The sequence below is a fragment of the Anarrhichthys ocellatus genome, unplaced genomic scaffold (genome assembly GCF_004355925.1).
Source record: "Anarrhichthys ocellatus isolate YVR2014 unplaced genomic scaffold, GSC_Weel_1.0 scaffold99, whole genome shotgun sequence".
Classification (NCBI taxonomy): Eukaryota; Metazoa; Chordata; class Actinopteri; order Perciformes; family Anarhichadidae; genus Anarrhichthys; species Anarrhichthys ocellatus.
Genome location: NW_022280129.1, coordinates 647,830 through 661,641, shown reverse-complemented (window position 1 = coordinate 661,641; position 13,812 = coordinate 647,830). Strand labels below are relative to the sequence as shown.

The 13,812-nt window shown below is 39.6% G+C and overlaps 1 protein-coding gene across 2 annotated transcripts in view; it reads right to left on the bottom strand.

Moving 5' to 3' along the window:
- Positions 1-13,812, bottom strand: part of LOC116399049 (receptor-type tyrosine-protein phosphatase gamma-like) — a 540,858-nt gene that overhangs the window by 109,000 nt on the left and 418,046 nt on the right. For both annotated transcript variants that reach the window (XM_031875879.1, XM_031875880.1), the window contains exon 7: positions 2,184-2,341. In XM_031875879.1, coding sequence (XP_031731739.1) covers positions 2,184-2,341 — 158 coding nt within the window. The remainder of the gene's footprint in view (positions 1-2,183; positions 2,342-13,812) is intronic.

Genomic DNA, 13,812 nt, shown 5'->3' with positions numbered 1-13,812 from the left:
AAAACCCTCCAATGTGGCTGAATTACAACAATTCTGCAAAGATGAGTGGGCCAAAATTCCTCTACAGCGCTGTAAAAGACTCATTGCCAGTTATCGCAAACGCTTGATTGCAGTTGTTGCTGCTAAGGGTGGCCCAACCAGTTATTAGGTTTAGGGGGCAATCACTTTTTCACACAGGGCCATGTAGGTTTGGATTTTTTCCCCCCTTAATAATAAAAACCTTCATTTAAAAACTGCATTTTGTGTTTACTTGTGTTATCTTTGTGTAATATTTAAATTTGTTTGATGATCTGAAACATTTAAGTGTGACAAACATGCAAAAAAATAAGAAATCAGGAAGGGGGCAAACACTTTTTCACACAACTGTATATATACGTATATATATATATATATATATATATATATATATATATATATACGTATATATATATATATATTATTGTAATGTTCCGGACCAATGTACCTGAATACCCTGGTATAGAAGAACACCCACACAGTTTGTTTTCATGCTAATTGAGTGAAATGCAAGTACGACACCGACTACATGAGATATGGATTTTCTTAGATTGAGTTTTTTCAATCCGCAGCGGATAAACTGAAAACTTTACCTCTGTCATATGACACTATAAGTATTGAATTGAAGACATGTCGGATGACATCAAACAACAGACCACAGCTCGAATTAGGCAAGTGGTCATTTTGCATTGCAAATGGACGAATCTACAGACATCACAAACAAAGCAGATTTACTGGTTTACGTGAAACGTGTGGGACGGGGACTTACAGGAACAATTTATCTGCACTAGAGAGCTCCCTACACTACGACTGCAGAGACATTTCAGCTCAGGTTCAAACTGCACCATCTTTACATTAAATACATTTGAGAAGTTGAAAATTTGGGTCGCGGCTTGTCATTAAGGGGTGATAGTGGGTCCTGCAGCCAGACCAGTGGAGAACCACTGCTCTAGATGACATTAAGAGCATTAACATAACAAACATGTATTAGCTACGTAATATAGTATAGTATATGTATATGATATAGTGTAGTAATGTGTACCTGAGCAGAGAATGAAGCCGCTCTCCCTCTGTGTGATGTTGTGCTTTGTTTACATTGCCAGGCATTACCTGTAGTGCATGTTAGTGCATGTTCGTGCATGTGAGCGTGCCCCGCAGGCTCGCTCATGGCACTGCGCTCATAAGGATGTTACAGCTGATAATGACTGACGGCGTCGTGGTGGAAGCATAGCCCCGACCCTCTGGTTCCCAGGTAAACACCGTTACCTCTGTCAGCCCTGTTGCTGTTGTTGGTAAGCTCTGTTAGCACCATTAGCTGTGAGCCGCCGGCTCAGCTCTCACCATGTTGAGAGCTGTGTGGAGGCAACAGATATGCTCTGAATTTCAAATTCAGCACCTTTGATGATGTAATCTTCTAAACATGGCAAATTATATTTCTGGGACACAGATTCATTTATTGCAATGGCAGGAGAGCTTTCCTCTTCACAATGGAATAGGACTTCATTTTATCCTAACATAATAACATATTTAAGCCCGGATCACAATATGATTCATCGTTTTTTCAGCGTAATCATTCATTCATCAAGATGATTCATTTCTAATCTTGAGATAGTGGGCCTAAATATGGCTGCACTGAGCTTCCATGCTTTTTTACCAAAACAGTACATGCATGTAACTCATTTTGACATTCAAATTACATGAATTCATTACAAACAACTGTCGGAACTCTGTAACGTCTCTATAGTTTGAACCACTTTTTCTGTGTCAGCAGTGTTTGCATTACTGAAAAACATGTTCTTTCTTATCTTAGGTAAAATGTCCAAAGTCCATGTGCTGGTTAACTAAACATTGACAACACGCTGTCTCCAGCTGGACGGGGCAAGCTGCGTCTCTCGGACGTGTCCTAAAGCTCCTCTCAAGACCGAGAAAAAGGTCAGACTTCCTTGATCCTCACAGAGGGTGAAGGAACTCTGTCCCTCTTCAGCTGAATAGAATCCCGTGACTCTGTTTGTACTCATTGGCTCATGTTTGATGACTTGTACACTCTTCATCATTTTTCTATATCTTATCCTGTAATAAATACTTAAAGACAGAGAGCTTAAGGAACTTTCCACCACCACAACAAGTGATTCTATTCTACACGTGTCTTGATATTCTGTGCTTCTCACCTGTTTGTAGGAGACAAAGATAGGTCTGCTGAAGATGATCCACTCCACCACCTTACTGCAGGGCGGGGTGGTCAGAGAGCCGGTGTAGCGAAAGTAACTTCCCAGTGCAGACGGCAGCAGGTCCTTCAGCACGAACGGCTCCAGGACCGTCTCTTTTTCTACATGAGAGAGCAGGACAAATCAATACAACATGATCCACACAACACGTTTTATTTCACTGTAAACTACAGAGACCAGGCTTTCTGGGGCACATCCAAGTGCTACTGTTCCCCAGCCTTTAGGTGTATGCTATTGATTTCATTTGCATTGTGCCTGCCTTGTTCAATGTCCCCGTATTGACAGACATAATTGCACTGAACACCTATAATTATACCTCTGTTGGTGTTGGATGGCATACACAATACAATCAACTTTGTAGCATCACATCCCCAAGCCCAAATGTTGACACTGGAATTATTCCCGGACTGACAAACAAAATCATCAGTGATATGAAGCACATTATGGTCTGGGGTCTAGAGGAAGGAAACAAAGCTGTTCATGAAATGATAAAGGATGCTTCAAGCAAGAAAGTCTGTTTCCTTTTTATATTACTCTCAGAGAGAGCAATCCATACATGGGCATTTCAAGCAGAATAATTAAAGTAATCTGACAAACACATTTTCAGTAAATCTTTCTGAGTGGAGGGCCTTGAGCTTCCACTGACCTCAGCAGACATGTTCACTTGTGTTCCACATGATGATGTGCCAAGCTGTTTATGCATTCAGCTATCACATTCTCTCTGAGTGTGACAATCATCTGCATCTGTGAGTGTGACATGCTTCATGTATACTCAAGGCCCAGTATAAAAGATGACAGAGAGTGGACAATACTTTGCATTAACAGGCTAACGAAAAACAAAAATCTGCTCTGGGTCAAGTCAAGTACATATTATTTATATAGCCTGAAATACAAATGTGTCTGAGTCTTGAGTTGAGTTCAGGTCTAAGATTTGGCACCAGTTGGTTTCAGTTGGAATGTGTCTTAACAATGCCGGTAGAGACAGTTTTGCTTCTTGTTGCTATGCTACATCTTCTAATCATTTGAAAGTTATGTCCTTAGTCCTTAGCAGTAGCTGGCAAACCTGAAGCAAAAGATCCCCAAAGAAAAGATAACTTTGGTTGCAATAACTAGTACTGTCTGGTAAGAAACCTCTCAAGGCTGCTATATATGTTCATGAATAAAAACACAAAGGACTGAAAGACTGGGTACTAACAGGAAGGTTCAACATTCATTTGCTCAGTATTTTCATGGCAATATGCCTATTATGATTTCAATATTTCTTTACATTAAAATATTTTGCCTAATGGTGGCACCAAAGGAAATGTCAATGGTTTATCAATCATCATCTGGTGATCATCAACATCTGCAACAAATTGAATGAATGTTTGACCCTTTGTTCACAGTGTCATGATCCAAAGTGTTACAGCATGGACCAGTACGGAGAGCCACTAACTGCACTATCACTTCTACTCCTCACGAGCTAAGATGCATCCAGAGATGCCATCGGCCCCAAATGCATCTGGGAATCAGGTGTGGTTGCTGCTGGCAAATCATCTTACAACCTGCATTCATTGGTATGTTTGTCTGCAATAGAACAAGCTGATAACTTATCTGACATAAGCTATTTTTTCACAAATAGTTGCCTGCATACATCCAGAAGACACAAAGCAGCATTAGCATTGATTTGGATTTGTGTTACTAATAAATGTTATTCAATATTCACTTGTGTTTTCATGTTTTGTACTGTGAAGAATGTCTCTTTAGCTGCTCAATGGTCCACCGTGTTAACCAGCTAGTTGCTAACTTTGTGTTTTTGCTGTTTGGAGTTGAGCTGAGGTAGTTAACATTGTCATGTGATTCATTCTTAATATAAGACGATATTCAATAATGCAGCTTAAATGATAAAGTTAAAATGAGAAAGTGTCTCCTGAAGAGCAATGTGTAGAAGCTCTATTGAGAGAAAGCTGCAGAGCTGCAGAGCTAAACAAAAAGCTGTCCATCAGTACCTAACAATTCAGAACGTTACCTCTGACTGCTCTTTGAGATAACCATCATTACCTGGTGCAACATGAAAAGCTTCTTGAGATGGTCAATTTTACAGTATAGTTAGTCAAGCAATTCTTCAAATTACTGACAGAAAATGAATTTCAAGTACTTTAATCATTTTGATCAACAAATCATTCATCTGCCTCGTAACACCTAAAGCTTTGCAGACGAGGAGAGGAAGAAGAGGAGGGGAAGAAGAGGAGGGGAAGGAGAGAGTGTGACAGCACGAGGGGGAGTTCTCATCAGAGGGGAGGGAAGGGAGGAATTGACTTGTGAAGCAAAGGGGAAGTAAGGAAAGGAGGCACAGAAGGAAGAGAAGAATAAGAAGCTGGCAACAGGGTGAGAGAAATGATGATAAAACATGAGCGAAAGGGAGGGGGGGCATTCGTTTCGCTGTTCCAATGCAAACATATGAGGAAGGAGGGTGACAGGAATGACAATAAGGGGTGAGGAAGTGTGTACGAGTGTCGGGGCGCGGTGTGATGTGTGCAGCGGGGCGGGTCACTTGACAGGGATGGCGACGGGCGGAGGAGGAGATGCACTGTCTTTATCGGCAACAGATAGAAGCATAGGCCCCCCCTCCCTATCCCCACCTCTTCCTCTAACTCCCCCTTTCTTCTCTTCTTCTTCACCCTCCCGCTGACAAGCCTCGTCTCCCGCTGCCTCCCAGACGCCAAGTTCAGAGATGTATTTTCAGCTCTGTCGAATTGGCGCGACAGAGCGAGCCAGAGAAGCAGGAAGAGTAGGATGCAGGGAAGGGGGTGTTGATAGGAATGTGGTGGGGGCTGGTGGTGGGGGTGTACTTGGGGAACAGCCCCCCCCCAGAGTTATGCATCTGAATTAGTACTCTCAAGAACCAAACACACGTTTCTGTACCGTCTTTACCCAGTTTGTTGCATTGATCTGAAGAACTTTGAAACCTTTGAGGAAAAAAAAAATTGAGATTGAAGTTGCACATCACATGGTTTCAGCAGGTGAAGCTTCATTACAATGTTTGGAAGATTTTAGCAATTTTATTTATTCATTGCCACTTTTGGTTTGACAATTCTTTCAACCTAAACGAGATGTAAGAATGACCTGTATGAGAGTTTTCTAATCTACCGATCAGAATAACAACATCGCTCTCCACTGCCTTCCAGAACACAACAGCATTAACTAAAGATCCCGTTGCCAGCTTCTTCCGGAGCTTTCAACCACATCTGACTTTACCGGAGGCCACACTTTCATACCAGTCTTCTTCCAAAAGTCAACAATGTTTTCTTTATTGTTACTTTGAGGAACTTTTAACTGGTTATGAAGCCGTCTCAATTTAATACTAACACTAAAAAACAAAAGTAAAAAAGAGGATTGGCTATTTTTATAAAGTTATTCTATAACTATAACTGTTATCTTTGCTAACGGGTCGGATTCCTCGCAAAATCAGATAAAATCATGCATGAGCGATGGAGTGAAGGGCTGAAGAATAATGTGTCTGCCCCTTTAGGTTAATTCTCCAGACTGACTGGATGAATTTAGACCAATCAGCGATGCTAAGGTTACCTAACGTGGCAGCTGGATTCTTGCGATATCACAAGATCACACAAAAATACATCTAGTCAAGCTTCAAGTAATGCATTTGTGTCCGGACCAATCAGCATCCTGTGAGGAGCTACTGGCTCAGGTTTGTGAGACGACACAGAGAGACAACTCTTCATTCAAAACAACAATGGTGGCTTCTAAAGAGTTTAGTGAGGATGCTACAATAGCATCACTTCTATCAGAACTGTAGAGTATTTCCTCATTCTGAAGGCTTTTCTCCATGGTGAAGATGTTTTTCATCTGCTCCTGACAGGCTTCAGCTAAAAGTTTGAATGACAGATGGTTCATCCAATCACCTGCCAAGTAGTTTGTGCGAGTGCCTGCCCTTTTCCACACAGTCTCCAATGACAGCTTCTCAGATGGTTCTGTGTAACAAACCATCTGGAGGGTCAGGTCCATAATGCAAGTGTCCATCTGCAGTAAAAGTGAATGAAAAGGGTCAGTTGTTGATGGTTTTCAAGCCCGAAAGAGACAGATGGAGTTTTGTGATATCCGCAGTGTGTAAGATTACAATTGAAAGAAATGAAGGGAGCGCGACAGAGTGAGATCTGTTGTATGGGATCGTACCGGTTGTGAAATGTAGCACTTGTGAGCAGCAACTGTCCCACTGCAATAACATCTCATTAAAGATGATAAGCGTTTGTTTGTGCCCTAAGAAATGTTCTTTCAAAAATGAAACCCTTTGAATTCCAAAACACTTCAACAATTTTCTTTCCACAACAACAAACAAAATCCTAATAACAATATTTGATCTAGTCCTTTAAAGATAGAATTACTACTCATTATTCCCTGACACACATGTTATATAAAAATGTTCATAAAAGTATTTTGAAATGTCTGAAAGTTGCCGAACAATAAGTTTGAATCATATTAAATTGTTTTTGAAAAATTAAATATAGTTGAAATTGGTGGAGCCACTGCGCTCAAACATGGCAACCCACCCAACGTAACGTGCTGTCCTTCCCTGATTCGCCACGCTCCTATCATGTGACCGTTCCCAGATGTTCACAAGCAACAGTCTTGATTACCGATCGACTACCAGGTTAATTCAACATGGACAACTGATTACAGGCGTTGTTGACCGTCTTGTCTTTACCAGCTGTTGTTCAGTTAAAGTCTGCATTTCTGCAGAGGAAGCAGCTGTTAATGGAGCGATCAGTGAGCGGCGTGTCCAGCGGAGATATCAGCCCTACGGAGCAGCCGTCTGAAGTCACTGTTAGCGGCTTTAGGGAGGACGGACACAAAACGGAGGACTTCCTTTTCTTCTTATTGTTTAGTTTGTTCTGTACAACAAGTTAACACACATAAACTATAAAGGAACAAAACACAAATTGCTCCCCAGTAGACAGAGACTTCAGCAGAGCTACGAGTGAGAACAGACAACGACACCGAGGGAACGAGAGAGACGTGTGTTGACCAGATTTATGGAGCCATAATCTAGTAAACCTTTGTGTGTAAGTGTTGATTTTAATGTAAATATGAGGTGAGAGAGAGATAGAACAAGACCCCCAGCACCACTGTATCGTATTGAACCATTACACCCCTATCAGTGTATTGTGTGAATGTACCTGGAGTGGAACAAGTCCATTGCCAGAATGGAAAAATGACAAATATTGTGCATATGTTGTTGATAACGTTGTGTTCTTCCTTAAGAAGCTTAAGGACATGACAGTTTAAAGATTACAGTGTGTTGCCAAAGCTCCTGTAATACAAGGAAAGAACAGATTGTTTTAAGTAGCCAACCTGAGGGTTTGCTTTTCCTGCAGAAAATGAACATCATTTAACACATTTGGTAACATGATAACTTTTTTTACAGCTGTTTTATTGAATCCATTTTTAAAGCTTGTGCCCACGCCTGATTTGACAGCTTGAGGTGAAGAAGGATAACAGGGCTGGGACTTAAACGGAAAGACTCCAACCATTGTTAGCCACCTATTTTGAATTTTGAACATCTTTAAGGCGTTTGATAAGACCAGTGTATTCTACATCGCTGACCCATTTTACACAAACGCTCATGAAGTATATGATTTGTGATGGTGATGTCAGACACAGATCTGATGAGATCAGATGAAACTGTACAACCCAGTATCCCAGGAATTATGTTAATATTTTCTGCAGGCCAGGGTTTATGTCCAATGCTTCTATTGAGTGCCAGGGCAGGAAGTAGAGTTCCCCTTGTGTAGAGATGTACGAAGTACGGATTGTGGAGGTCGAGGTGGTGGGTAGTTACTGTATGTGGTGCATTTATTGTTCATGCCGTAGAGTTTGTGTATCTGTCCCTACTTTGGTCCACTTTATAAAATCTCATCTATTGAATGGTTTGCCTTGGAAGTTTTTTGAGATATGAGTAATCCCCAGAGGATATTTACATTAGTGATCCCTGGCTTTTAAAGTTGACATAGTGAACCAGTGAAATATCTACTTGATGAAATGGAAAACATTTGATACAGCTATTCATTGTTCGCCACCCTTTGTGGATTTGAGTGAAGTGACAACTATTGTACAGATGTAATTAAATGTGCTACACACATTCTACTTCAGGATGCATTTTAATTTCCATTTTAAATTGTTTGATCCCAACTTTTCATATATGGGGTCAAACTTTTTGTCAAATAATTTCTGACCCAATACCTACAAAACTAATGATCATCCTAAGAAAAGAAGGGATCATGGGCCCGAATAATAACTTATAATCATGTTATTAATAAGTAGAACAATTACCATTCGACATTCAGTAATCAAATAAGGCCTGCATCCTTACTTAGTAGATATAAGGATGCAGGCCTGGTAAAATTATTATGAAAAGCATGTAGTTTTTATTTGACCCTTTTTGGGAGGGCATTACACTTCCACGCATGGTTGAAAATAATTAATATTCCATAAAAAACAGCCCCTGTTTACCGCCTAAAATAAGTCTTGGTGTCAGAATGAATTAGGTGTTTTGTTTGCCTCTGGGTTACCATGAGCCCACAACCATTAAGCATCTATGATGAAAGGGTGTAAATACAGTAGAGTTATAACTGCTTTTTCCTTGGTTTTTGAACCCTGATTCTGAAAGTGGGTCTTGGAAAAGTCATACAGGGACAGGCATATTTGTTTGTTTTAAAGCTGAGATATTTCAGCTCTAAATCCTGAAGTGTTCAAGGGCTGTTTAAATAATAATGAACCAGGGACTCATTTATTTGCACTGCAGTTAGATTGCTAGATTTGAACATGAAATTAGGTGGAATTGTATGTACTTTGCAAAGATATTTGGATTTTTAATGCAAAACACTGAGCTAATGACTTCCAATCCAGTCTTCCACAGATGGGAAATGTTGGGATTTATTGTGTGGATTTATTAGGATGTTATTGCATGATCCTACTGTTAAACCTTCAACAATAATGTTTGCATTAACTTGAGTGCTTTATGGCCATGAATTATATTTCTCCCAGCATTAGCACATTGGCAATGGCATTAGTTTTGAATAAATTAGTGATTTTCCTGTTTGACTTTCCTACATAATGGAACAAATAAGAACATTTTGATGTACTAACTAGTTATCTTTAGTTCCTAAAATGTTAGATTGCAAGAAAAAGTCTATTCTGATACCGTGTATAGACTGTAGAGCCGCTAACTGTGTGTCTAAGGGCATATATCTTGTTGGTAAGGATAATACTGTGTTACAGGGACACCAGCCAAAATGTTTGAATCACTGCTTCATTTCCATAGACTATGCAATACTTGTTGATGTATATTATTATTTGTTAGTAGGTTACACGTGTAAGCATGAAGTTGACATTGGGAAATATGCTTATTGACCTATTTTTCCAGAGAGTTAGATGAAAAATCACAATCTGCATTCTGTGTTTATGTATGGAGCCGGAGCTGAAAGGCAATAAGCTTATCTGACCATACAATTGGAAGCAGGAAGAATCAGCAACAACAACAATTAAGGCATGTCTCGTCTGTATAATTTGTGTCAGCACAGTAGATGGATAAACTGTTCTTCATTCAGAAATGGTCCTTTGAAATCATTGTTTTAACTTCCTGCTTGTGTGCTGATTAAACCGAAGTGTTGGTAGGTGTACTTTTGGCAACCGTTGCCTTACCTGTGTGGAATGAAAACGTCAATGGGATGAGAACATCATTTGTTACTGGATGGGAAGGGCAAACCTCCCATATCTAACAACAACATGCGATGGAATAAAATGGCACCCTTTACTGCCCAAGATTTACCCATATATTTTGTGTTGTTTGTGTTGATGTTAAGCCCTGCTGGACTAAGATTGGCTGACAGCTAGCATGTTACTTAGAATCCAGGATGTACTGTGTTCTACTTTCTAAGGTTGTGTCTATATAGTATTCCTCAATTTGCAGAACACTTGCGAGATGGTTGAAGTTATACATTGACCTCAAATGGTCAGGCACTAACCTTGAATGGATGAGGTTAGGCAATGTCGAATGGTTAAGTAAGGGTTAGAATGTAGTATTCCAATTGAATGCTACGAGGGGCACGGGCACACAGGGACTGTACATTCAAAAAAATCCTAAAATGTCCTTAATAAAATCATTGCAGATGGTTAAAATCCCTATATACATGTAAAAAATCAAAAGGTTGAAATAGAATGTGCAAGCACATGTGCAAGCAAGAAGAAGATTTTCACGGTCAATCTCACAGTTGTCAAGTTAATAAAATATTGTATGTTGAAATGGATGTTGATAATTTGAATAAAATAATACTGTAGGATTTGTTTTTGCGGTAATGAGTACATTTAAATAGTTTATTTCTTTATGGAAATGGTTGGAATGAGAATCACAACAATATATAAATTATGCACTGAGGATTATTTAAATATTACACAAACCATATATGGAACTTTAAAAACCAGTGCAATAAAAGGATAAATAGGTGTTCAGGTTGTTCAACTTACAACACACAAGGCTTAGTAAAATGCATTAAAAAAGTGTATTTGTATGTATATATCTATAGACCAATCAATTTAGTATAAAATGATTGTGATATATATAAATCATTACGGTTAAAATCATACAATAAACAATTATAAAACATTAACTCAAGGTTATTTGTTAAAATTGGTTATGTAAAAATAAATAATGAAGAACAAATATTGAAATGAGCCCCGTCTGCAGGCGGCTACTGAAAATAATGTTAATTAAAGCTGCGAGCAGCATTGACCGGGCCCTCGCAACTTCATGCACGTCGAGGGTACTAGCAGGACTCTGGCCATGAATTTCTGTGATCATCATACACTGCGTGCATGAGTGAGATATTTCCTGCGTAGACCAGCAGCGTAGCAAGATCATGTTGCCAGGTCTTAAGCCTCAAATGTTTTGAGTGTACCTCCGATACAATCATAAATGTAAGCCTTTAAAGATCATTAAGAAAATGAATGTGTGTGAATGTGCTTCAGTGTTTGTAACATAACAGACTGTCAGTTTACTGGGATGGGGTTCAACTCCCCGCAGTGTCCTGCTGATTGTATTTGGACTTACATGAAAATTAACAAAACAGTAGTGCCATTTGCTGTTACTTGAACACTTTAATTTAACACTTTTCATTTTAAGTTCTTCTGTAACTTTAGATTGTAGTGTGAAGCATTCATTGTAACGCTTAACCTGATTGTCATGAAGAAGCTCTGGACAGATCATTTATACTAATGCCCACCGACAGTGGCTTGACAACCACTGTTATCTAATTTCTGCTCTCAAAGCATCTTAGTTTGCACATATTTAGATCAGAGAAGTCTTTTTCTCATGGTGTGCCCACAAACCCTTTCAATAAGTTCAGTGTTTGGGCCGCTGTAATTATAGAATCCTGCTTACAGCCATGGTCATCAGTAGGTGGTGCTATGACAATGAGTTAATATTGGCATGCAGAAGTCCTAAAGCCATGACAGTCAACAAGCATGTCAAGTTTGGGACAGTTTTGACAAAGTACAGTTGAGTTACAACAGCTTGATGGATGATGGCGAACCATCTAAAATGGCCATCACACCATATCCACGTCGTTCGATGAAACCTAAAGCTTTTAGCAACTTTTAATCGCTAAGGTCTTTAGATTGTTCTGACCAAATTCTAAGCTGATCGGATTAATTCCCTAGGAGGAGTTCGTTAAAGTACAGCGCCTGGAAATGAAAAAACCGACACTAAAAATTCATAAAAAATTCAAAATGGCTGACTTCCGGTTGGGTTTAGAGCATGGTCCCAAGAGACTTTATTTTAAGTCCACATGTGATACATGTGCCTACCAAATTTTGGAAATCTATGTAAAACGTACAGCAAGGGCTGCTTCGTCGAAATTTTGTAGGGGGCGCTATTGAGCCGATTTGCCACTCTGAACCAATACAATCATATTATATAACTACATTTTGGGCTTTAAATGTGTATGCAAAGTTTGCTTATGTTTCGAGCATTCCTAGCCTCTCAAAATTACCTTCGTTTTTCACGGCGAAGACTGCATCGCCACGGCAACGGCGTTCAACGAAACATCAAAAGCTTCATGAACTGGCATTATGAACTTGTTATATTTGTGTGGAACTAATTTGATGTTGATCTGATTTACCTACTAAGAGAAACAAGCCAAAGTATAAAGACTTTAACTTCCTGTTACAAGTAGGTGGCGCTATGACTATGATTCAAAATTGGCCTGCAGATGTCTTCAGGCCTGGAGTCTAATCAAACATGTGAAATCTGGTAAAGATCTGATGATGTGGATTCGAGTTACATCAGTTTATTCGTTCATAGCGAAGGATCGAAATTCGCCGAACCGCCACGTCGCCGCCCTTCAACAACTTCTTACGATTTTCACAATGAAGAATTATCAAGGTATTAAGGCTGTTTTGACAACATTTTAGAGGGATTTGATTAATCTGTGAGGAGCAGGATGTCAAAGTACAAAACGTACAACTTCCAGTTGCCACTAGGTGGCGCTATTACTATGATTCTAAATTATCATATAGATGTGTTCCGGGTCAGGATGTTATGACATATGAGAGATTTGGAGCAGATTAGACAATGTATGCCCGAGCTACAACAACTTCCTGTTTCGCGGCGAATGGTGTTTTTTTGACGCCGCGCCACGGATACATAGTTCGATAACTTTTTGATCTTTGAGTAACTTTTCACTGCCAAAGTCTCAAGAGCATACTGACCGAATCTGAAGTTGATCGGGTTAAATCTCTAGGAGGAGTTTGTTAAAGTCCAAAAACGTCATTGAATTAAAAATGGCCGACTTCCTGTTTGGTTTAGAGAAAAACTCCAAGAGGATTTTTTGTGCGTCTCATCACGTTCCACATACCTACCAAATTTCATACAGCTAGTTGAAAGCCAATGTTGGGGCTACTCAATAGGGGGCGCTATCGAGCCAATATTTCATACCGCAGCTGGACACCCCAATCAGACTGCAATTTTCGCAAATTCTGGCTTGCGTGCCAAATTTCACAAAATTCCCAGTATCCCAAGCACTTCCTTTTTGCGATGAAAGTGGAAAAATAATAATAATAATAATAAACATTAGAATAACAATAGGTCCTCCGCTCCGACTACGTCGGTGCTCGAGCCCTAATAATAATAAACATTAGAATAACAATAGGTCCTCCGCTTCAACTACGTCGGTGCTCGGGCCCTAATAATAATAAACATTAGAATAACAATAGGTCCTCCGCTCCAACTACGTCGGTGCTCGGGCCCTAATAATAATAATAATAATAATAATAATAATAATAAACATACGAAAAAAAATAGGTCCTCCTCTCCGACTACGTCGGTGCTCGGGCCCTAATTATTACTATTATTATTTTTAGTACATGTTCTTAAATGTATGTCACACCTATATGTGTAGATCCGGAGGTAATATTGAACCTCAAATGGTTAAGGTTAGGCCTTGTTCTTGAATAGTTGAGGTTCGGCATTGTTTTTGAATAGTTGAGGTTAGGCATGGTTCTTGAATAGTTGAGGTTAGGC